Here is a 23570-nt window from a genome sequence, read left to right on the forward strand (position 1 = left end):
TAGTTGAAATATAAATACTGAGGTATTGGATCAAAAATATGCTGATACTTCACCCTCTACATATTGCCCAGGCCCACTTTCTACTGGTGAGCCATGACCCACCTACTGTGCCTGTGATTGGCTCACCCTGTTATCCTTACCCTGACGTTGTTCAATCTTTTTCCTTTTGCCTAAACCTAACCAACCCAGCCAATGATGGCAGCAAGTACTACCCATTTAGAGGGAGAGAAAGGCGGGTCCTGCTTTTGCCTGGGTCTTCACTCTGCATGATAATTAGCCATGTGCTTTTGTTTGGACAGTGTCTCAGAAAAACAGCACCTTGGAGAAATGCACTTTGTTTGGGGATAAGAGCTGTTATTCAGATGAGCATGTGGTTCATGGGACATTTTTGGATTGTAGGGTCTTCAGAATTATGGACTGTTGCAGTAATGCTTGGATTACGCTACTTGATGCAGTGTGATATTGCAAATAGTATTATATTTATTCATTTATCAGACTGTTGGAAATCTCCTGGAATTATGTTTTTCTATACTTTCATCATGACAAAAATCAACCTGGGTTAGCATTTTGGCACTGCTGTTGCTTGTTTGTACAAGTTTGGTCCGAGACATGAACTGCTCATGGACATACAATACTTTACATACAATCTTTATAGCAGGAAGCTCAATAGAACATTGTCAGATAGCCTGGAAGACTATCCTTATCTTGTTTTTCGACTCTGCTATATTTCAGATCCACACCTCTCCTAATGATACAGCTGGTCAGAACCATCTCTCAGGCCGGCACTCCAGGTTCCTGTCAGTGGTACAAAATAAGACTGCAGATAAACTGGAACACAAATATAATAACTTCAGGATAGATTGGCAAATATACTGTAAAACTGTTCCAGTAAGTAAAAATGCTAGTTGTACAGTCACATTCCTTTAGGACTTACCAATTGGATACTGCTTCACCATTGTTTCTTTCTGTTAAAGCCAGGCAGAACCATCTCCCTCCAACATGACAGCCAGTCACGGCAGGTGAGGTTTTGTGACAGCTTGGGAATGCTATGTCATTATGCAGCCATCCCTAAAATTTTGGATATGCTGTAAAAGGATTTAGCTTTTTCAGTCTCAGTGAATTATTAATTAATATCATCAGCGTTCCAGCCAACATTTCAGTCTTTTTTGGAGCCCAGGATTGTTCTCATTCTCGTCTATTTTTGCCCTGCATGACTGAGCTGTGGCATCACACAGTGTCCTCAGGGATGTTCACTGTACGCAATGTCCACAGCCATGGAAGCTGAAGTGTTTGAGGAGACACAGTGTGAGAGCTGGCACAAAGCCAGGTCAGGTTAATCCACTGATGTGCTCGACTGAGAGTGCTGAGTTGTTGAAGAGAAGAACGGCAACTTTGTCCAATCAGTCTTCTACACAGGATAACTAGAGATTTGTCTCTGGTTCACAGAGCCGTACTAACGGGAGGGCAAATGTTCACACCCAGTGGGCTTGTGTCCTTTTCAAGAACCTGTTCACACCACAGATCTGTGCTGACTGCTAAGCATGGGTGTCCCACTTTGCTCCCCACAGTCCTGCTGGTTGGGACGGTCTGCAAGGGTTTATTCTCTTTAAAATCATTCAAGGTGACTTTGACCTTTGTCCGTTAGATGGAAACGTATGCATAAGTTAGTTTTAAATGTTGTTGCCGTGAATATTATTGACTGCTAAGACCTTACATGGTGAGGAAAAGAATCCCCATTTGTCCATTGTAGTATTGGTCATGCATACTATCAGTGTACTAGGCGGGTCGAGTATTTAGAGTGATTTCTCATTCTTGCATCCATCAATGTGCAGACTTTTCTGACCTCCATTTCTCTCTGTTTAGATGTAAATATAACACTTGACTGAGCAACACACACAAATAGAGGCAGAACTGAGGAAAGATCAGTGATGGTAGTCTACCTGTACCAGCCAGAGGGGTTGTTTTGAGGACACATGAGCTATTTGCCAGTAATGCCAGAGAAGAAGAGCTGTAGAGGTAGCAACCCTGAACATTCGCACCACCCCTGCAGTAAGAGGTTCCTCTGGGTTTGCAGCCTAATTCTGATGTAATGTTGTGTGCAGCAGTTTGAGTCTTGCAGCTCATTTGTTCACTCTTCATTTTAGAGGCCACTGGAGTTATGTACTTCCCAAACTTCTGCAACAGTTTACTTAATTTTAAAGTTTTTACTCGTGTCTCAGAGGTAATGAAAACAACAGCCACTTCTGTTGCATATAGATTTCTGTGTACCTACACACTTTCAATTTCTTTATATTTGTGCACTGGTTGTTTTGTTTTGTCAAGAAGATCTTCATTATCTGTTGATTTGCTTCTTGGAGAAGCCATTAGTGGCTATTGAATCATTTATTTTACAGCCCAAAGCACCCTGGCTCTTCAAACAAGGCAGCCATGTGTGAAAAGGCTTTCTCTACCTCAAAGGAGTCAGTCAGGCATTTATCTAGTGCTGGTTAGCAGAGATCGGCAGCATCTTGAGGAGAATCCAAAGTACCTGTTTCACTCAGACACACACACACACACACACACACACACACACACACACACACACACACACACACACACACACACACACACACACACACACACACACACACACACAAAACGAGTCCCAAGCCATTCAGCATGCAAAACCATTATAATTTGATGAATGGAAATCCCATTGCATCTAAACCCATCTGCTCCCTGTAAGGATCACTAAGTTCAATCAACAGGATGGAGATAATGATTAAAATTCCTGCCCAGTAATTGCCTGCCATGATTTGATTTTTTGTATCCTAACAGAGCATTTCCTAATTGATTATTGATTACAGTAATTATCACTAATCAGTTGATCATTTAAAACATATAACATACTAAGGTTTTCTAAATGCAAGCTGTTTTTAAATTAGAGATGTTCTTGCATCACATTCAATGTCACAGCTCTGCCACCTACAAACTATATTGGAAGACATGCTATACTTACTATCACATAGAAACAGACCAGGGGATTGTGGTCTGCATTCGGGGTCGACAGATTATCCGCCTCACCAATTATTGGGGCTGATATTTTGCATTTGATTTTAATGATTGCTGATAAAATTAATTAATTGATTTAAAAGTGCAAAGAAAGTGTCAGCATGGGAGGAACTCTTACCCTCTAAAACCTCAGGGAGCTCTTTTTTATTATTCATATTTTATTAAAATTTTCACTTGACTTTTAAAAAAAAGTTGGTGGGAACTTGCTGTGTATGATGGTGAACGTTACAGTTATTATTAAACATTTGCTCAAGGCATTTAAACAAAGTTTTGTGTTGGAGTTTGTTATATTCCAAATTCTAAATATTGACAGAAAGATTTTTATTGTAAATGCATATCGGTTCCATATATTGGGTACTGGTCTCATTAACTACTAATAATCAGTATCATTATCGGCCCTGAAATAGCATTATCGGTTGACCCCTAGTCTGCAGGGTGTCTTTTGGTTGTCTTCTGACTCTTACAAGGTTAGGCCATGGCTCCACCCAGTTTGTCTGTATATCACCTCGGTTGGCTGGAGCCCCCTACTTCTCTATGGCGATGACCTAGGTTACAAAGAAGCAGTTAGGCCACTGCATCTAACCTTTAGCCGGTCAGGATCAGTGTAGCAGGATCAATGTTATGTCACGACAGGGCGTTTATTTACTGGGCTCCACCCATTGTACCCAGAGAGTCCAGTAGAGGGCAGAGCCTGTGTGAGATAACATGAAGGTTACAATAAAGTAACCCTCGCACAAGCAGCTTCCTAGAGGCCCCGTCGCTCCTACTAATGCCTGCTGAAGAGGGTGTAGGATAGCTGACAGTGACAGATGCCTCCTTATATACTGTGGGCTTTGCACATTTTCGGGTATGCATGTCTTGACTGGCTGGCCACGTTTATTCAAATTTCAGTGGGCAAGTGTGTACTTATGGTAAGAGGAGTATTACCCATTGGGTCCCGAATCAGGCTTCACCTGTGCTCATAGAACCAGGGTTACAATATTGTAACCTTCGTTATTCCAACTGTGTTGGAAATGCTCTTTTTGGAAACTGAAAAAATCAGCACTGACTGAAAGACAGTCCCTTGAACATATATCTTACAAATAGTGTTGCACTAGCTTCAGACAGTACTATCTAATTTTTTTTTGAAAAACAGATTAATTAACATTCCAAGTTTTATTGTATTTCAGTGTATGTTATTATTTATTGTTCTGATTTTTCAAGGTTGTATTTGTTTTCCAGTTGTGAAGCCCCATGCAATGAAGGGTCCATCATTTTCTCAACATCCTCTAGTCTTTAGTTAGTCCTGTCATAAGTTATGAATGCCATGATCACAAGTGCTAGCTGTTAAACTTTTTAGGACTTTATACTATTACTACCATCATTACTTTGGCCTTTGCCATTTTAGGCTATAGTTTTAAAAAAGACAATTAATAAGCAGGGAGCCCCAGTCACCTCAGAGCAGCCGCTTAACAACTGCTGTGCCTTCGCCATATGGTTTCTTTTCTATTGTCATTGTGGCTGATTCTAATTGTTATACCTACAGTGGTTCCCTTTGAGTGCCAATTGTGTAATTTTTGCAGACTGTAATCCACAACCTCTCATTAGATGCCATGTCTCTTGAACGCTCTCCCCCACAAGTGGCCGTTATGTGTGCAGTCTGTATAAGACTCCTCACTATCCACCAATTATACCATTCCATGCATTTTCTTTATAGACATCAATTATACAATCAGCAAACCATGTTCCTTGAACTGAGCATTGATTTTTAAAGCCCCATAGTCTTTGCTATAATCAGGAGCATTTAATAACAGTTGGAATGTAATTTCTTCCCTGAATGAAGAATCTGACCAGCATAATTGCTCTCAAACTGGATCAGGGTTAAACATTTTACCCTGCAATGTGTCGATGCCCAGTGGCAACATTTATTTAGTAACATAGTTAAATGATTTAAATATAAAAAGCTTGATTTACAATTGTATGTTGTATATAAATGCCCGGAAAGAGCATGGAGAATGAATGCGTGATGGAGGAAGTCAGTCATGTAAACAAGCATTACTGAAGTTAGACCTCAAGTCTTTATGGCATCTTGCACGGAGAAGCAACTTTTTTGAAAATTTCCCACACACTCTTGAACTCAATCTGTCCAAGGTTTCAGCCCACAGGCTGCGTCAGTGTTTTAAGATGCATATACAGTGTTTATAGAGGTACAGTGGAAAGAGGCCTGAGTTGCTTTTGTGTGTGTAGCAGATTAACTTTTTCCTCTTAGACCTTGGTTACATAAATATCTGTCTGGAAATTGCACAGTGCCGTCATAGGGATGGAGTTCAGCCTCAGCTGCCCTCGCAGCATAGACATTCAGGTCTGCGCCAAAGTTCTCATATTACTGTTTTATTGGGATATTTAATATTTAATAAGTGTTTATGGGTGAAGAAAATGTGTAATGGTTTCCAAATACCAAAGCAAACCCGACTGAGTCTCATTTAGGGTCGTTGAGCTTTACATCAAACTGAGTTCAGTTTCATTGTGTGGTGAATATAAACAGCATGATTGCCGAATGCAGCCTGAGCCCCATTTTACCAAATAGCTGGTAGTTATAAACCAGAATATGATTGGACATTGCCACAAATTCTCCCAGGACATTGCAAAACATTTCTTAGACTAAATGACTTGTGAAAATTGCTTCTTAACATTTATGTGAATTCCCTTTTTCCCACTGTGCATTTCAGTATCTACTGTTTGTGATAAATAAAGTCGATGAAAGAGAGATCACATCATTATCACATCACATCAGACGCTGACTGTCTGACTCATGTTGAGTATGTTGTGTATGTTGAAAAAGACAGGATCATTAGTCAATTAAATGGCCTGATTCTGTGTATTTTCATGGGCGTCTGCAAGTTCAGGCTCTTTGGGCTTGTTGTTTACTTTCTCTGTGAAAGAAAGAAGTCAGATGTTCAGACATTATTCATGTATTTGGTGCTGTTAAAGGATTATTTGTAATACTAATTGAAACTGAGAATAAGTTAATTTTGATGTTAATATTGTCAGTTATTTTTGAGAGTAATACTTGTCATTCAAAGAGTTAAAAAAAAGATTGGACCTTCAGGTCATTGGGCAACTTTTTATGTTTAAGTGCGCAGTGAGAGTACTTAGTGTTGCCTGTCTCTCTCAGACCAGTGAGTGGCTCCATTCAGTTTTGTGCCCAAGGCTTCAATTCTTGCTGTGAGATAGGTTCCTTAATTTCTTTAGATAACCTCATTATGGCTTGTTTCCTTGGAAACTACCCTTTCTTTATCCCAGCGTGTCTCTTTTAACATTTAGTATTACAAGGAGGGCATTTGAAGAGTGATGTAAAAGAACTGTGGCGGACTCTGTCCCTAAGTATAACTGTTTGCATCTTCAGAGACAAATTCTTTCTTCCTCTTTCTTTGTGCAGTATTAGGGTACAGTATATGGGTTGTGGATTAAGATTCAAAGGCCAGGCTGAACCTTCAGTCTCACAGAAAACAACAGTAATGCCGCATTAGGCTGGGCCCTGTCAACTTCAGAGGTTATGACGAGAACGTTGCCCTTCAACAGCTGAGTGTAAAGTGTAAACATCAGTGGGGACACTGGGGCAGGTCCATGATACTCAAGTTTACAGTTCAAGTGTTTAACTTCAACACATGATGCATGACTGGCAAACAGCAGGTCAAAAGCAAATATGCCCACATAACTTCTACTTCCACATAATGCCTTGTGATTCCCAACATCTGCAGTCTGCTAACAAGAACAAACAGGTGGAGTTTATGGCTGATATCTATTATTTACATCCTGCAGGGACTTTTCGTCTGTCCACTGATAAACAACCACCTGACTTCAATTTCTAGATGAATGTGACATGTGATGTCACCTGACCCTGCATGTTTACTGATTGTTTTATTAAGCAATTGACAGCTGCACAATGGATTGAGGGATACTAAAGGGTTGTAAAGGATCTGCAGTTTGCCAGTAGCCGATTGTGTCTTAGGTACGAAGAGGCTGCATTTTGTTGTGACATTTTAAGAAGCCTTTAAATAAGGATGGGACTTGTTTGGTCTTTATGTATTGTGTCTAAAAAGGTGGACTTTGGAGTAGCCAGTCCCTGAACTGGATTTCCTTAAAAAAAGAAAGCTTTTTGCAGTCTGTAGATTTTGTTTTAGTCTCCCTACTTGCTCCAGAAGGTCTTGGTCCTGAAGAATTCATTTTACTGCACATTTATGTATAATTCACTGCTCTTTAGGTTGAGGTTAATAATGTTTTGAGCGGTGCTAAGACTGTAATGAAGATGTACTATCGTATCTTGGTATGCTGCAATATATTTCATGGTGTTTTGATTGAAATCCATTTCTAAAAGAAATTTCAAGACTTTTGACTCCCCCATGAACACCTTTATAGGTGGTAGCGTATGAACTTTTCCACTGTGATTTTCAAAAAACTTTAGTGTTATACATCACTCTTTATTCTTTATTGTGTCTGTATTACGTAACAGCTCTTATTATAGCTGCTGTGTGTTACTGTTTCTTTCCCAGCAGCAGTTTTCAATCCTGCGTCAGTGTTGTGTCAGTGTTGAAGTATTTACAGTATGACAGGATTGTAAACTGTAAGAAAAGGGAAGAACCTGTTCTTGTGTATTTTAGCTGCGTAACGTGATGTGTGAGTTTGTAACCTACTGCATAACCACTAAGTAATTACAAATCTTGTAGACCGGCCAACATAATAATCAGACCTGAAAACTCATCTTGGTATAGTATCTGGTTACACAGATACTATTTCATTTTCACTTCCTATGAAAATGGTTTACACCAAGGTCTGTGTTTTTTCTTGAGTAATGAACAAACAATTATAAATCCTGAATTATTTCAAAAACGCATAGCTTGTGATTTCAGTGATGTGTCCCTGAAATGAACGTGTTTATAAAAGTTTGGTATTTGATATCTGAATAAGGTGAAGCAAAACAAAATAAACAATAAATAAATAAATAAATAAATAAAAATCAATAAATAAAAGAGAAAAAGAGCAGCTAAGTGTCATAGTACAACCAAACAAGACATTTTCAGGTAATTAAACAACTTCAACACTATCAGAGGGTCAAAGATGTAAAAATACAACGCGGACACCAAAAAAGAAGCTCATGGAAATACACAGTGTCAGTGATACAATTTGCCATGCCTCTTTCCTGTTGAACAGGTGGCCCTGGCTGCGACTTGTCAATCAAAAGCCACGCCCCAAAGCATACCTTGCTTTGTGGTGTATTTCACTATAAAGGAGGTGAGATTGTTTTGTATTGTGAAAGACATCAAGCAAAAAAACTAATTAAGGTAATGTTTACTGAAGTAGTAAATCAAGTAAAAATTAGGGTCATTTTCTAATTAATTTACATGTAACCTGACTTCTTTTGGCAACCTCAGGTGTCGCCCCCTGCTGACCATTACAAAGAATGCAGGTTTAAGGCACTTAGTTTCAGCTTCACTTCTCAGGCCCAGAAGCAATATCCAATATTTTATACAGATTGCAAGATCTAAATGTTTGATTTTGGCTCTTAGCTACAGCATTGGCTGCACAGTTTCAATTTTATGTAGTTTTTGAAACAAAACATGGTCGCAAATTTACATCACATGTAAAGAATTTATTCGTCTGCCCTGCCCAATCAATTATAATTTGCTTGTATTGTTATATTTATGTTCTGGCATGCCTATTTTTGTGATCTCAACATAAGTCAAACTATAATTTGACTAACCTTGATGACGAGACAGAAGATAAACACAAAATATAAACACAACAAATGATAAACACAACATAAATATAGTCACACTGTTGGTCTCTTCTTCATCTTTTGTAAACTGGAAACTTAATAACATGAAATGGCTGCCAAGTGGCGTGATTTAAAGTATCTCTAGAAGACCAAGAGGCTTTAGTTAATGCACTTATTTGCATGACGATGAAAAGCTTGATGCAGACTCTTGAAGTACAAGGTTTATTGATTAACACAAAGATCAGCATTATTTAGTATTAAATGGATGCCATTAAGGAGATTTGGAAAGGGAGTTTAATCAATGTCCAGTAGCCTTTTATACTGAAAAAGGCTGAGATTTTAAGAGCCAAGCCAAAGAAAAATGAATCAAAAATATCTCCAGTAATTTTTTATTTTCTGCCATGATGTTACTTTAGATGATGAATAACCATCCTGTCACGAATTGGCAGCGGCTCCTGTCAGCGTGATGCACAGTGATGTCAGTTTTAATATCCAATCCTTTAAGTAACAATCACTGTGAATAGAGTCATCGTGTGGAAAAGCTTTATGGCTGGTGTTGATAGTGAGGCAGCTACCTCAGTGTTGTTGACCTTTAACATCATTTATCATCATCAGTGCAAATGCTGCTGAAGCTGTGGCCGCCTCAGGTGATGGCTTTGGTAGAATTGTGGGTTTTTGACATAGTTTATGCAATTTGTTGTATTTTATCATACAGCACCAATCTTCAGTTTTTTTTAGACTTCTTAATATTACAAGAAAAAAAATTGTACTTTGGCACATTTTGATAAATACTTTTAATAGCATAGTATTGTTTTTTTTTTAAATGTGCCTCCATTTGTAAATAGTACTAATCCCTCCTTATAGCCATCATGGGTGGTGATTTGATTTGAACTGTTCTACTCTAACAAGAATATTGAGATGAAAATATATGAGTTGCAGTTAATTTGGATTAACCGTTGTGTTGATTACTATTTCCTTCTAATGCCCATGTCCAAAATATCCCTTCCTGTGGGGGTGCTCATAGCCCTGGTTCAGACATCTACTGGCAGTTGATTGGTTCAGGTTGTAGGGTGGGGTGATGTCTGCCGAATTGGTGGATGATGATGCAACCCGCTCGCCAGAAGTAAATGTTGGCGTTGTACATTTCTGCAAACCACAGATATGTTACATTTCATATGTATCATATCACTGTCTTTAAAGTGACGTATATGAAATGACTTTGTTATCGGAAGGTGGATGGTGATAACTAGGCAAGAACAAGTAGTTTTGTGCCCAAACCCAACACATGTTAACCTCAGTGTTTTTTAAACATAAAAAACCATAACATTTCAGCATATCTGATACATTATAACGTACAAATGTAACATATCCGTGGTTTACAGAAACGCATGATGCCAAAATTCATTCATACAATTGTGTTGCATTACATGTTTGCTGGGGCTGTTGTTGTTTCTTTAATACTTTTGATATTTATGTATGTTACTACGCTACTTTAAGTTTTGCACATTTGAGCCCCTAACACAATTCGGGACACAAATACAGCCTCCTGGGTAAAACTTGTGAAAGTTTGGTTTTGTCCAACCCATTGCCTTATCGTCCCTCCTGCCCATAGAGGACTCTCTCTTTCTTTATACCCTGTCAGCGTCATGTATTGCTACAAATGGGATAACAGTCGGGGTAGTTGAAAGCTTGGTGCATCTCATAAAGCTGCCAAAGGCTTCCTTTGGCACAGATATCACACACTGAAGGGTGTGACAAGGCGTTTGCATCTGAGATTCTTGGAGTGAGAAAAATAGATATTTCTTTATTGTATTTCATTTATTTATACTAGAGTCATATATGTTATCCTGCACTGATTTATATCTTAGATTCAAAATCCTAGTTATTAATTCCTTTTTTAATGGAGACATACTGCATACTGACAACTGGATCGCCATTAGTGCTCCTATAATGAATAATTATCAAAGCCATATACATACGCTGCTTTGTCCTGGTGGGATCAACAGTGTTCCTTTTTAATGATATTTCTTATTCTCCTTTTCATGGTGGTTGAGTTAGTGTTTGGTGACAGTGGTGAAAGCTGTCCAGGCATTCGAGTGGAGAATAGAACCATGGGGCATAATGAAAGCTTCCCCGTCTGGGAACAGAGGCTTTTGTCAGGAGCATCAGTGGTGCCCGGGGCCTCTTGATAGTTAAATCTAAAGGCTTTGTCCACTACAATCTCTTTGTTTTGGGTTAGCTTTCAAAGAAATAAATCACATCTACATACCCGAGAACTCTTAAATCATCCCCTCTTTCTCATTTCCTGCCTGTATTCAGGAAAAATTCTCTGGAAATTGCTCCTCTGAACCCGTGACCTGGAAAAGATTTGGAAGAAATTGATTTGCCAGAGTGGGAGTAGGAGTGGGTCTGGGCTATGTTATCGTTCGGGAAGAAAAGTGATTTTGCAGTCTGTTGTGCTGGAAGGCAAGAAGTATTGATCTGAAAACCCTCATTACACTCTCACTTGCTGTATAATTAATCCTATCCAGAGAGTTTGAGAATTATGAGGGCAGTCGGAGCCAGACAAATATCTCCATTAACCCTCACAAACCTGTTGGAAATCTTCCTCTTCTCAGAGGTGACTTAAGAAAATGTCTCAGCTGAAACACCCCAAGCCCCAGTTTTAATCTTATAGCAACAGCTTTTAATAGAAACTGACTAATGCTGAAATAAAAAGTACATTATTCACTGACAAAGAATGCAGTTATTGTGAAAGTATCTCCTAATGGAGATGTTCCAGTAAGATGGTATCAGAGGTGATGAATATGTTGCCCCAGAACTAGCCCACTGGGACAGCTGGACACTGGCAACCGAGCTCTAATGAGTACAGCAGAAGATGACGAGGTCAACCTCCTTCATCTTCGGACTCCGAACTCCTCCTCTCTAGCTCACATGTATACCTTCTCTCTTCGCTTTTCCTCTCACTATCTTGCACACAGTCTTGAAAATAAATAGTTGATATGTAACATAGTGTTCCTTTGTATTTTTACTTCATACAGTCTTTTACCATAAGCACTTTTAAATACAGATGTCTGGTAGGCCTTTCACAGGAGAAAATGCACTGCTGTGAGGGAAGTGCTAGCAGTAGATGAGCAATAGTTCAATTGCTGCTGATGAGCAATGACGGCTAAATAGACAAGACAACCAGCACCCCATACAAAAGCTTAAACTTCATTTATAGAAACAAAACAATACTGGTATAAGCAGTGCCTGCTGTAGCAGCCATGTATGCCTTTTATTTTTTTAAATGTTGGCTTGAATCGGGGCTACTCACACGACTATCAGCTATTTACTGCAGGTTAAATTATGGAGGCACTGAATCAGTGAGATATATGACCTGTCTGATTTGTGGTTTGGAGCTGGTGTGAGCTATGGGTCATGGTTTCATGTTGGGTATTGAGCGCACTGACCGATAGCTCCTAGGAGGACTGAGGGGGTAGCAGGGGTTGAATGTGGTGGTGCGATATTCCTGTGTATGGGGGTCGTATTCATTTACCACCATAAAAGTACATGTGAATACCAACATGTTGGCAGCCCTAACTCTTTATTGTTAAGCACTGTGTATATATGAATTAAAAATAATTATGTTGTTATGTTTTCTTGCCTGGAATACAAATCTAGTCGAAACTATAATATATATACATTTGTTGTTGTTGTAGTTGTTTCTTTCAAAAGATTGACTGTAGCATCATGGGTATAGAAGCTGCCTTTGAATTGCAGCGCTGCAGCTACTTTAGGTGCATTTTCATCCACTTCTTGATATGCGCATTTTGAATTAGCTCATAAAATAACCAGAGTGGAAACCATAGATGTATAAATAATGGCCATAGCAGCTATAGTAGTAGCTCGAGTTCGGCATTTGGCCGTCACCATGTTTTTTTTTTTTAGCCAAATATGACCATATATGAATGAGAGGTTGGAGCTGCGGATAAGCGAGTGGTGGATCTGACTTTGGGCTGTAAAATGTAAACTGTGAGTTGTAAAAAAAAATTCCCCTCTCATACAAATGTCTTGAATGTTTAAATTACCTATAGAGACCAAAGCTGTAAAACTGTGAATCTTAACATGGGGGTGCAGGGGGATATATGTTTTGCACTCAGCCTCAAGTCACTAGTCGATGAACTGCAGTTTTTTGCACTTCTGCAATTTCTCAATTTTTCAGCCTTGGAGGGTGCAGGCTGGTCAAAATGCTAGAAATTAAAAAAAATCTCAAAATATTGCAAAAAACGTTTTATGCTTAGGGGAGGTTGAAAAGTTAGTGTATTGAAAAAAAGGTAAATTTGACTGAGTGTGGAAACAGATTCAGTAAATAATGGTGATGCACAGTCACAATGTACCGCTGTTTCGTAGGCCACTACAAGCTCTTTTCATCATATCTGGAGGCTTTTGACACAGTTATGCACACAAGGCTGTTAGTATACATCTCTCAAAGCAAATATTTGTAATACTGTATTGTTCAAAACTCTCTGTTCCCATCGTCCATTGTGCTATTCACCATTGTATTGACTTCCATTGTGTGATGTTTGACAACTACTCTTTTAATTAGGTCATCTCATTGCGTCCTCTTCTGCAGTGGCACTTCACTGGAGAAAAGCATTTACATTTAAATTTTCTTTTACTGTTTTTCTTTTTAAACAAGTGCAGTACATTTGGATGGAAACCCAACTCGAGTCTTTCGCTTGTGAAAATGGGTTGGGAAAACAGCTACTGGAGCTTCTGTGTGAATATTTCTAACTGTAACTATGGTATCAGACTTTAGGAACATTCATGCTCAAAAGAAAAACACGTCTGTCGCTAACTGGCACGGGCTTGGTTGAACCTGACAGCCTCTTAAAAAGTGTCAAATATTCAGCTACATCTCTTGCTACCAACAAGAGCATTAGTGATGCCATAAGCGATGATAATGTTGAGGTTGATGTTCTGACAGCTTTTGTTCAAAAAGGCAAATTTTCCCATGTAACTGGTACCTGGAGGGGAAATCCAAACAAAACTGCTGGTGTTGACCCAAGCACTGTTTAACCTGGGTGTGTGCCACTACTGAAAAAACTGTGTGCACTGTAAAGGACATAATGTCTACATGTTCTGATACAACTTATCACTCAGGTGATTTTCAGTACTTTGAACAAATATCCACTGCAGTAAATGCATTTTCATATGTATTATCATATGGTTTCTAGCAGGGCTGGACAATGCCAATTCCCCACTGAACACTGATATTTCTTGCAGCTGTGGGTCAGTAAATATTGATTTCTTCGCGGCCCTCTGAAAAAACTGATGTGACAGAGAGAGCAGGCTGAATGCTAACAACATGTCTCTCTGTCTTGCAGTGATGTGGCTGCAAACAGGAAAATCTGCTGTCATATGTGTAAGAAAGAACAGAAAGAGAGAGCTACAATAAGGCACACACAAAGAGCAGGCAAAGTTCGAGCAATGAAATATAATGTATACAGTGTAAAATATGAATAAACCCTCCTGTATGCAGACATATAAGCCAAAATTCAATATGTGCAGCCCAGACTAATCTAATCTGTGGTGATGATGTGCATTTTTGACAAGCCAGAAATTATTCCCTTTGTGAGTTATGACTTATGCACCATAATGTGTCATAAGAAAGTGATTTATGAGCCACATTTCAGTAGAATCTGAATAAAGTTTGAACTGAAAAATATGTTCTCAGAAGCACATGCACTGTGCTAATGGGGTGTTTACATTCATAAATAACTGTCTTCATTCATCATTTAGGGGAGGCAGTTCTGTGATGGGACATATGGTGGATGGGTGTTGGATTGGGTTTAACTCAGTCAAAAACAACGGGGATCAGAAGTCAAAAGTAATGAACATAATCTGAACAGCAGCACTGTCATCATAGCTCAGTTTGTGTTTGCATGTCTAAATCATGATTTGGACTTTTTGACTGAATGAGGACACATACAGGGGTATTTGTCAGCAATACATTATGCATAATTGGTCCAGATCATTAACAGTGACAACAAACAATCTTAGATGCTGTTTGACTTCAGTGACTCCCCTCTTAAGTGCCACCTGACAATCATTTTTTAATTTAGGGTGATTTGTGTGACTTTTTTTTTTTCAGATTCCGTTGGTGAAGTCTGGGTTTTTCTGAGAGGCTTCTTTTCTGTCTGGCCATCACAGCTCAGCCAAAGAACTCAGCTATTTGTGTTTGGGTTGAGCTGCTGAAGAGAGATGTAGAGAGGTGATCCGTAGGTGGGTGCATGTACAAGAGTGAGAGACGGAGAAGACTCTTTTACTCGGCTGCTGGAACAATAGTGAAACTGTAGAAAAAAAAAAACCTCAAAATCAAGCAAGGTCTCTGAAAATGCATCACATCACTGATGCAACTCAAAACCACTAATGGAGTCTTCTCAGGGTCACTCAGAACTAAGTGAGGCCTATTGAAAACCACCAACTCAGATGTTTTCATCTCATGCCGCAAGTGTCGGCCTTGACGACATTAAGTCCTGGGAAGAGAGGGAGGGGGAGGAGCAGAAATATGCAGACACATCTATGGTGAACAAATGAGGTGGACTTGCAATGACAGAACAGTGAGAGCAGGTTTTGTTGTGTGTACCAGCTCACATATCATTAGCCACCCTTGCCCTGTCTCGCCTTGGTGTCAGACGTCCTTTGAGAGCCAGGCGCCGTCCTCCTCTTGAAGTCTGCTGCTTGCTTGGCTGCAGACTACAGTGCACCCAGCGGCCTGGCACTTAGACCTGTGTATGAATGACACTGTGTGCAGGTGTATTCAAGTGTGTAGGCCTGGATGTGGACGCAAGTTCTGAAATTGTGTCAGTTTGAGGATGTGTTTGAGTGTGCTTTGTGTGCATGCAAAAATGTGTGTGTGTTGTCTGCCTGAGCTCCTGTCATGTCAGTGAGGAGGTGGCACTGTACTGTGCAATAAGAGCAGTCAGCCTGCAGGCAGGACTGGCCATCTGGACACATGGTAAAGAGCCTAGCCCAGACATCAGTGGTTTTTCAGTCCCTCTCAGTGTTATCAAATCTTATTTTTTTGCATTCTGTCTGCGTATCAATCACCCATGATGTGCTGTATTGTTACCATCAGGCTCTTTCTCTCCTTTTGTTGTCTGCCATTCTCTCATCTGTCTGTATTTTCATTTTTTCCCCCTATCTCACTCTTTTAACGGCCTCCTCTTCTCTCTTTTCTCCTCCTGCAGTTTGCTGTTTTGTGGTCCACAAGAGGTGCCATGAATTAGTCACATTCTGCTGCCCAGGGGCAGATAAGGGGCCCGACACAGACGTAAGTAACCGTAACCCAGCTGTTGCCTCTCGTGTTTGTTGGCGAGGAGACGCCTTTTCATGTCATTGTACTGAAGTGCATACACAGTGTCACCAGTATGCAGTGGTGCCAACCGGGCCTGCCTATCTTCTCAGCGCTCTCGCTGTCTTTGACAGCTGTACTGTAGAGCTGACATGTAGCTTTGTATTATGAAGCCCTGTAGCAGAGGGGGCAGAAGAATACTGAAACTTACTCTGTCTCTGACGAGTATCACCCTCCAAGTTTCAGTTTTAAACAAGGCAGTATTTATTGAATACTATATTGCGGGGGAAACATTCCTCACAATATTAGATATGCCAAAAATGTCATCCTCCAAATATATTGTAAAAAAAAATTTAAATAAAAAACATTGCTATTCTACAACAATCAACCATGCACTGCTGTTCAAAATAAAAATAATCATTAGCAAATGTCATCATAGAAATAAATAAACTTAAGTGCCATTATTATTATTACTACTAGCTTTATGGTGTACAATAGTTCTGCGTGTGGTTTGTTTAAGTGGCGTTGCCATCCTGCAGCGCGACAGGGGTGTATTCAACTAATGTTAATGCCTTTACTCTGATATATGAAGTCTGAGTAAAGTATCGATTGTTTGTCTTGTCTTTCTTGTGTAATTTATGTAAACAGTATTATCTTTCATTTTTTTGCATATTCGTGTAGCATACTGTATAACTTTACTTGCATATGATAAATGATAAGTAATATAATATAGTTGGAAATGAGTTTTGACTTTAAAGCATATGTGTTTCCTTGTATCATTCTGTGTCCCCTCTCTAAATTCGGAGGTTTTTGGGGGTTTTGAACGCAGTGCAGGCGGAGCTCTACATTAGTTCTTTTTTTTCCTCAGCAGCAGTTTGTGAGTCACAGGGTGTGTAATTGATTTGCGGATCCGTGCAGAGCTGATCAGATCAGATTGATGAATGAGACAACCAGCTGCAGCGGGTGAAAGCAGACTTTTAGACCCAGCACAGTAAAAAGTTTCACTTTAAATGCTCCCGACGTTCTGCTGCTCCATCTTTGCCGAGAGTAGGCTGCACTCTGCACTCCAAGAGTGTGGTGCAATAAATAACCGAATGGTATATATATTCCAACATTGGTCCTTATGAATGATTCAGCTCCAAAAATGAATCTAGTTGTGGCAGCAGATGTTAACAGCGATTGGCTGCCACAGATAAATTACTTTGTGGGAAACCCTGTTGAATCACAGCAAACTGACTCACATGGAAAAAAGGAGAAAGATAGAGTTTACATTAATGATACAAGCATCTTAATTTCAGTAGCTTTCAAAAAAAGAGCTCTAATCTTTTACTCTGGTAGTATCTATTCAGCGAAGGCTGTTAAAATGTTAAATTCATTCGGCCCATGATTGAATCACAGCAGCAGGTGGCTAATTCAATTCATCCAATCTTAATGTTCCAGTTGTGTCACTGATTTAAATATTCCACTTCATGAGTCACAGTCCATAACCCCTTAGAGCTAAACTTTACTACTTCCCTTTGAAATAATGCGATCAAAATCAATATTTTTTCTTTAAAACATATATATATATAAACATATTTGAAAAAGCAGGTTGTGACATCATAACATACTGACAGTGACCTCAGAGGGTTATGCAGTTCATAGTATAAATAATAATTCTAATTCTCCCTGCAGGACTGAGTTCATAGAAAAGCCGATTGGCAGATTACTGTGCTATTAGCACTGACCTGCTCTGGCCCAGAGACAGATGGGAAATGTAGGACTGCGGGCCAAAGCCAGCACACCTACATCTGTCTTGGCCAGACAAAGAGATACACACAGTACTAACAGCTGGGTGCTTGCACCTGTCTGAATTAATGAGAAAAACAAGACTCCAGATAGAATTTTAATGGCTGTCCAGGTTTACTGAGCGCACTGTGGAAATAATCATTTAAATTAGTTTAGCCCCTTGGTATTATTTAATGAACTGACATTTATTGTTGAAGCTCTACAGCTCATACAGTTAAATGTGTTTGTGTAATTTAGTTTTCTGCTGGGTAATTTAATCCACTGAAAAAGAGGACTTAGATATAATGTTGTTTTTTTGTCCGAAAAAATATTAAATGCATGGAATAGTCTTTCATTGGACCATCATAAACACTTGCTTGAGAAATATCAACCCTTGTATGACACATTCAATCCGGTTTTCTGGCCGCCTTTTCAACGGCTGCAAGTTCCGTCAGCTACTGCTTACCTGCTTGGTAAGTGTGAAACTCCATTTAAATACCTGGTCGCCTGCCGGACATTACATAGCCTCCAAGCATTACAGCAGCACGGCTTGGCCTCTGTAACTGGAGATATGTCAGTGTGTCGTTCGAGATCATCAACCCATGTTCTTTAAATAGAGCACGCCAAGGATGACATAGACGCCGTAACAGTAGAAAATAGTCTGAGCTGGGGGGTTCTTGATTCAAGTAGGCCCCGGGGGTCAGAGCTGGGAGGGCACATCAGATTAACCGTAAGCAGGACAGTTGACATTTAATGACCTTTGACACCTGTGTGTTAGAGCAACCCCAGTATACAATTGCACAAAATGCACAAGTATATTTTTGTTAATTAATATACTCAAAGCTTCTCATTCATTAAATTTTTAATACATTAAAGGTGCAGTCCATCCCAAAATCAAAATTATTTATTAATTCTCTCACCTGTAGTGCTTGTTATGGTGTGACTCACTGAGTGTTGGAGATATTGGCTGTAGAAATGTCTGTCTTTTCTCCAAAATAATGGAACTAGATGGCGCTCAAACACATTTAAAAAACTCAACAGCAATGTCTCTTTCCAGAAATCATGACCTGACTCAAGATAATCCAAAAACCTTGTTGTGAGCAGTTTCATGTAGGGACTATTTTCTTTCTATCAAACCACACCTGCCTACTGTTTTACCACAAAGAAGGAAGTGTGCATCTACTCATGGATGAGAGGCTTGTAACAACACGGGATGTATGTAAATTCCTGGGCTGAGCTCTGAGGTTAGCGAGCAGTGGATGCAAGCATCCCTCTGTGCAGTGATGCACTTGTCCAGTTCAGGAGAAAGAGCGTAGCTCTGACATGAATCTGCTCACAACAAGGTCTGTGGATTATTTTGAGTAACTGGGTCATGATTTCTAGAAAGAGTTTTTCAAATGTTTTTCTTTTTTATATGCATTAAAGACAACAATTATATTCAAGAGAAAGCAGACATATCAATGGCAAATATCTCCAAAACTCTGCAACTCACACCAAAACAATCTTGATTGATAAATAGCACTAGAGGTGAGACAAAATATATAGTTTTGATTTTGGGATGAACTGTCCCTTTAAAACAGTTTCTGATGTTTTTACCATCAGAATTCACTTCTAATATACTCGACGTGGTCAAGCAAAATCATATTTATCCTTTTACTTTATATATGATGTAATAATAATGTCATATAGTACACACTGTATGCTCATCAAATATTCTATCAGTACTTCACAGAAGAGGAACTAATATGTAGAAATCCAGTCGGACTAGAGCAGACTTCACTTACAGTGCTAGTGTTAAATTATTCTCAGCCTTTGGCTCATGCGCACACTCTGTGATATTTTATGACATTATAACACTTCATGTGACCATTACAAATCCCTTTAAAATATACTTTAGTTTGATATCTCTTTGCCATATTAGAATATTTCATGCTCCCTTTTGATATACAATTTTTTGTGCACTTAGCACTACTGTTGCCAGGGGCAACCACACATATTACATGGCTTGCTGCCTCCTGGGCTTGCAATCCAGGAAGGCAATAACTCCCATGGCCAGCAAATATCCTGAAGATCTGCAGTATCTAGGCTACCTGCATTTTATGACTCATGTCTGTGTTTTATAACTCCCCGACCGGAAGACACAAAGTGTGCACAAAGATGCCAACAGGAGCCCCCAGATCTTTGCAGTAGCAGGCTCGTCATGAGCGGCTAGCCTTGGTTTGATGGGACAGGATTACCATGAATAAATTGTTCTTCGCTGCCACAGCCTCAGCAGTGCAGTTTGAGTGTGCCATCTTTGTGGAGAGAACTAACACTTGATTCGTCTCCCACTTTCACAAGCAATGCAGCGGATGTCTGTCTGGTCACAGGCTTGCTGCTCAAACAGCTAGATTGCTCCATCTCATGACAAATTTGACATTATTGCTGAAAACTATAGTGTTAACTGGCACAGAAAGTCAGTTAATGCAGAAATATTTTAATACAACAAGTTGTCTGCTGTATTTTTTTTTTTGTAGCATATGTGAACCTTATGTAAATTAAATTTATTTATGTAGTCTGCTGTATGTCTCCAGACACGATAATGCTGTAAGACAAACTGCAGTGTGGTAAAATATGAATTGCAGAAAATGCTTGAATGTTTTCATTAAAACTCTGAGAATGAAATATAGCTATTTTAGTGTATTATTTTAGATACTAACCACAATCTATGAAGACAAAATTGCATGTGAACTTCTGTTAGTTTAATGATGTAACCTCCGTAATCAAAATTTGGCCTTAGAATGATTATTTGTAGAAATCAGTAATTGTATCCCTCCTGAGCACATTCCATGTTTGTACCAATTCATCTAATTAAAGCACTTACTCTTACAAATTGTTTTCATTTGACTGCAGGGTGTAATGTTACCGGCAGGTCGAGCAAGTTCATTGCTTTACAGGACAAGACTATCAATAATGCAGAGGTTTCCCATTTCACTACAGGGGTTCAGCAGATGAAACTAAGAGGTTTGATGTGCTTGCTTTTGCATGGGTGTGTGACTACTGCATCATTGATGTCCACTTAACCAGTGCAGCGCATATGACCCGAGGCAATCTGCAAGTCTTTGTGCACTGATTTTCCCTCTAAACACACACAAACACACACATGCACGTATATTCAGACGATCAGCTCTAGCCCCTTGAGGCTGTTCGGTGCACCGATATCTGTGACAGAGTAACACAGTTAAGGAGCAGGAGCACATTGCCCTTTCTATCTCCTCTGCTTGCACACAGACAGAGCTGACCAGAGGGTGGCTAAAAACAACCAGAAAATACCTGTTTTTTCACAATATCAACCTGTAAAATGGTATCAAAAACACAGCCTCTTAATCTCCCAGCTAAGGGAAGCTACGAGGTGTAAACAGTCCTGTAGATAATGTGAGAGAAATCTCATTTGTAATATTAATGAGTAATGCTTTAGGCTGCAGTGATCTAATATTTAAAAGGCGAATCACGCAGCGGGAGATGATTTTGGCAGACTCCAGCAGGTCTGGGAAATATAGGTGTTCTGGTGACGAGGCCTGGGACGCACACCGTCTCATAACAAGGGATCTTCTTGGGAATTGAAAACAAGATTAAACTGGAGTGGAGCTAAATTTCATCATCTGCGCCACAGGGATCTTGGGTTGTGACAGGCAATGGAGCTTTTTTTTGTTGTTTTTTTTAGTCCATTTCCTTCTGGCGAGGGTGTTGGCCATTTTTTGAAATAGGCCTGTTCTGACGTTGTATATAAACACCTCATCATGGCTTCACCATTCAGCCAGCCATTAGTGCAGAGAAATCTTTTGAAAGCAATCTCTTCAGACTTTTTTCCTTCCTTTCTCTCCTTTTTTTGAGATTCATCTTATACTTTTTGGTTTGTGTTTGCACTTTTTACAAACCATGCTGCAGATGCTTAAAAGTTTTTGTCTGAGTTCTGGCCAGAATATATATAAATTCAGATGATTGTTAATGTTAGATAACATAGATTTAAAGTCATTTCTGATTGCCTGCCTCTCTTAAGAGGGCTTGGTACTGAGCTTGGTACTTTTAAGGATATGACCAAATTATGTCAGCACTACCAAGTAATGATTCGTGTTAAATACCTGTGTGACGTAATGACCTTTGTATCAGTGTCGCCATAGGTCAACCTGCTACCGCTTACCGAGTCCAATCCCTGCACATGCTTTAAGCACACACCCCTGTAGGAGCCTCGGCACAAGCACTGCTCCCAAGGAAACACGCTTACAAAGAAACCTGATGCTACATAAATCTGCTTAGTGCACTGATTTTATTTTGGTGTGTGAGTGATGACATGTCGCACCAAGCCCTGTTGGGCTACACTATTTCAGCAAAATGAGATTCATTGTGGACTCAAACATGCCTACAAACACACAAGACATGCACATAAAAATCACACCGTGAGAAGTGCCAGATAGGATTATCTTTGTGCACGGCAGCTCGAACTGCAGCCTGCAGAACGGGCACATGAGAGGAGACAGCTACTCATGGTCTTCTACAGGAAATAAATGAATGCACTCTACTTGTATAGTGTGTCTAATGAAGTTTGGCCCCTTTCACCAAGTTGGATTTATTATCTGCACAGGCACCAGTTGCTTGGAGAGCATGGTAGATGAGAATTTGGGGAAGAAGGTGAAAATTCTTCCTGTAAAATGTAAACCATTACAATCTAGGATCCAAACAAGAGAAGAGGAGTTTATGATACAGAAGAAGTGAGAGGAGAGGGAAATGGAAAGGGGATATCATTTCCAGATAATAAAGTAGTTAGGACAACATGAGGCACTGCATAAATGTCAAATCCTATCCAGGATTTGCTGCACCCTGCAGACCTCCTGCTGATTGCTATAGATGCACTGAAACTGGATCTGCTGGATGATGACTTTGTTTTTAGCCATAACGACATGACAGATTGTATCTATGACAACATAGAGATCACTAATACAGGAGAATCATTTTCCCAGAATGGACCTTTTCTTCCATGCTGAGATGAAAGCGCTATTATTTTGATGAGATTGCTGATGTATATTCCCTCAGACCATGTACCACAGCAGCTGGATGTTTGCTGCTTGACTCTATATCTGATAAGACAGGGCTTCATAAACTTTCCCATCTTAGACCCTAAAGGAGTTATGTCTCCTGAGGGTACATATAGGCTAATATACAGTAAACAGATGTGTCGGCTCACAGAGGCATTGTCAAAACCCACTTTATACCCCCATTTGATGAGTAGATAATATCTAACAAATCAAAATATAGATTGCTATTAAAACTAAAGCTTTTGTCAATGAAAGCAGCCACGGGCAGATGAGAATAGATGTTGTATTGAGTTCCCAGGCTCTGTGACAGACAATCACAAAAATGTAAGTACATGAGTTGTTATTAATCCGTCTGGGAAGTGTTTATAGAGTCAAGACTGTGGATCTTAACAGGTTTCTTGAACTCTCTCTCCCTGGAGATTCATGCACCATAGACACTGCATAACAAAGTGGATTATTGCTCTCTTGACACAGCATGATGTGCTTGTTTGAACCCCAATACCCTTTGTGTTTTATTCCAAACAAAAAAAGCTTTAACTGTGCACATAAGTCTAGACAGAGGACACAGGGGAGTCAAAGTTAAGCC

At 39.6% G+C, this 23570-nt stretch overlaps 1 protein-coding gene across 3 annotated transcripts in view; it reads left to right on the forward strand.

Annotated features, from left to right (window-relative positions):
• prkcaa (protein kinase C, alpha, a) overlaps window positions 1-23570 on the forward strand; it is a 192285-nt gene that overhangs the window by 51292 nt on the left and 117423 nt on the right. For all 3 annotated transcript variants that reach the window (XM_088075654.1, XM_088075653.1, XM_042484741.2), the window contains exon 3: window positions 16042-16124. In XM_088075654.1, coding sequence (XP_087931780.1) covers window positions 16042-16124 — 83 coding nt within the window. The remainder of the gene's footprint in view (window positions 1-16041; window positions 16125-23570) is intronic.

The sequence above is a fragment of the Plectropomus leopardus genome, chromosome 3 (assembly GCF_026936395.1).
Source record: "Plectropomus leopardus strain MGB_pleo_1.0 chromosome 3, ASM2693639v1, whole genome shotgun sequence".
NCBI lineage: Eukaryota > Metazoa > Chordata > Actinopteri > Perciformes > Serranidae > Plectropomus > Plectropomus leopardus.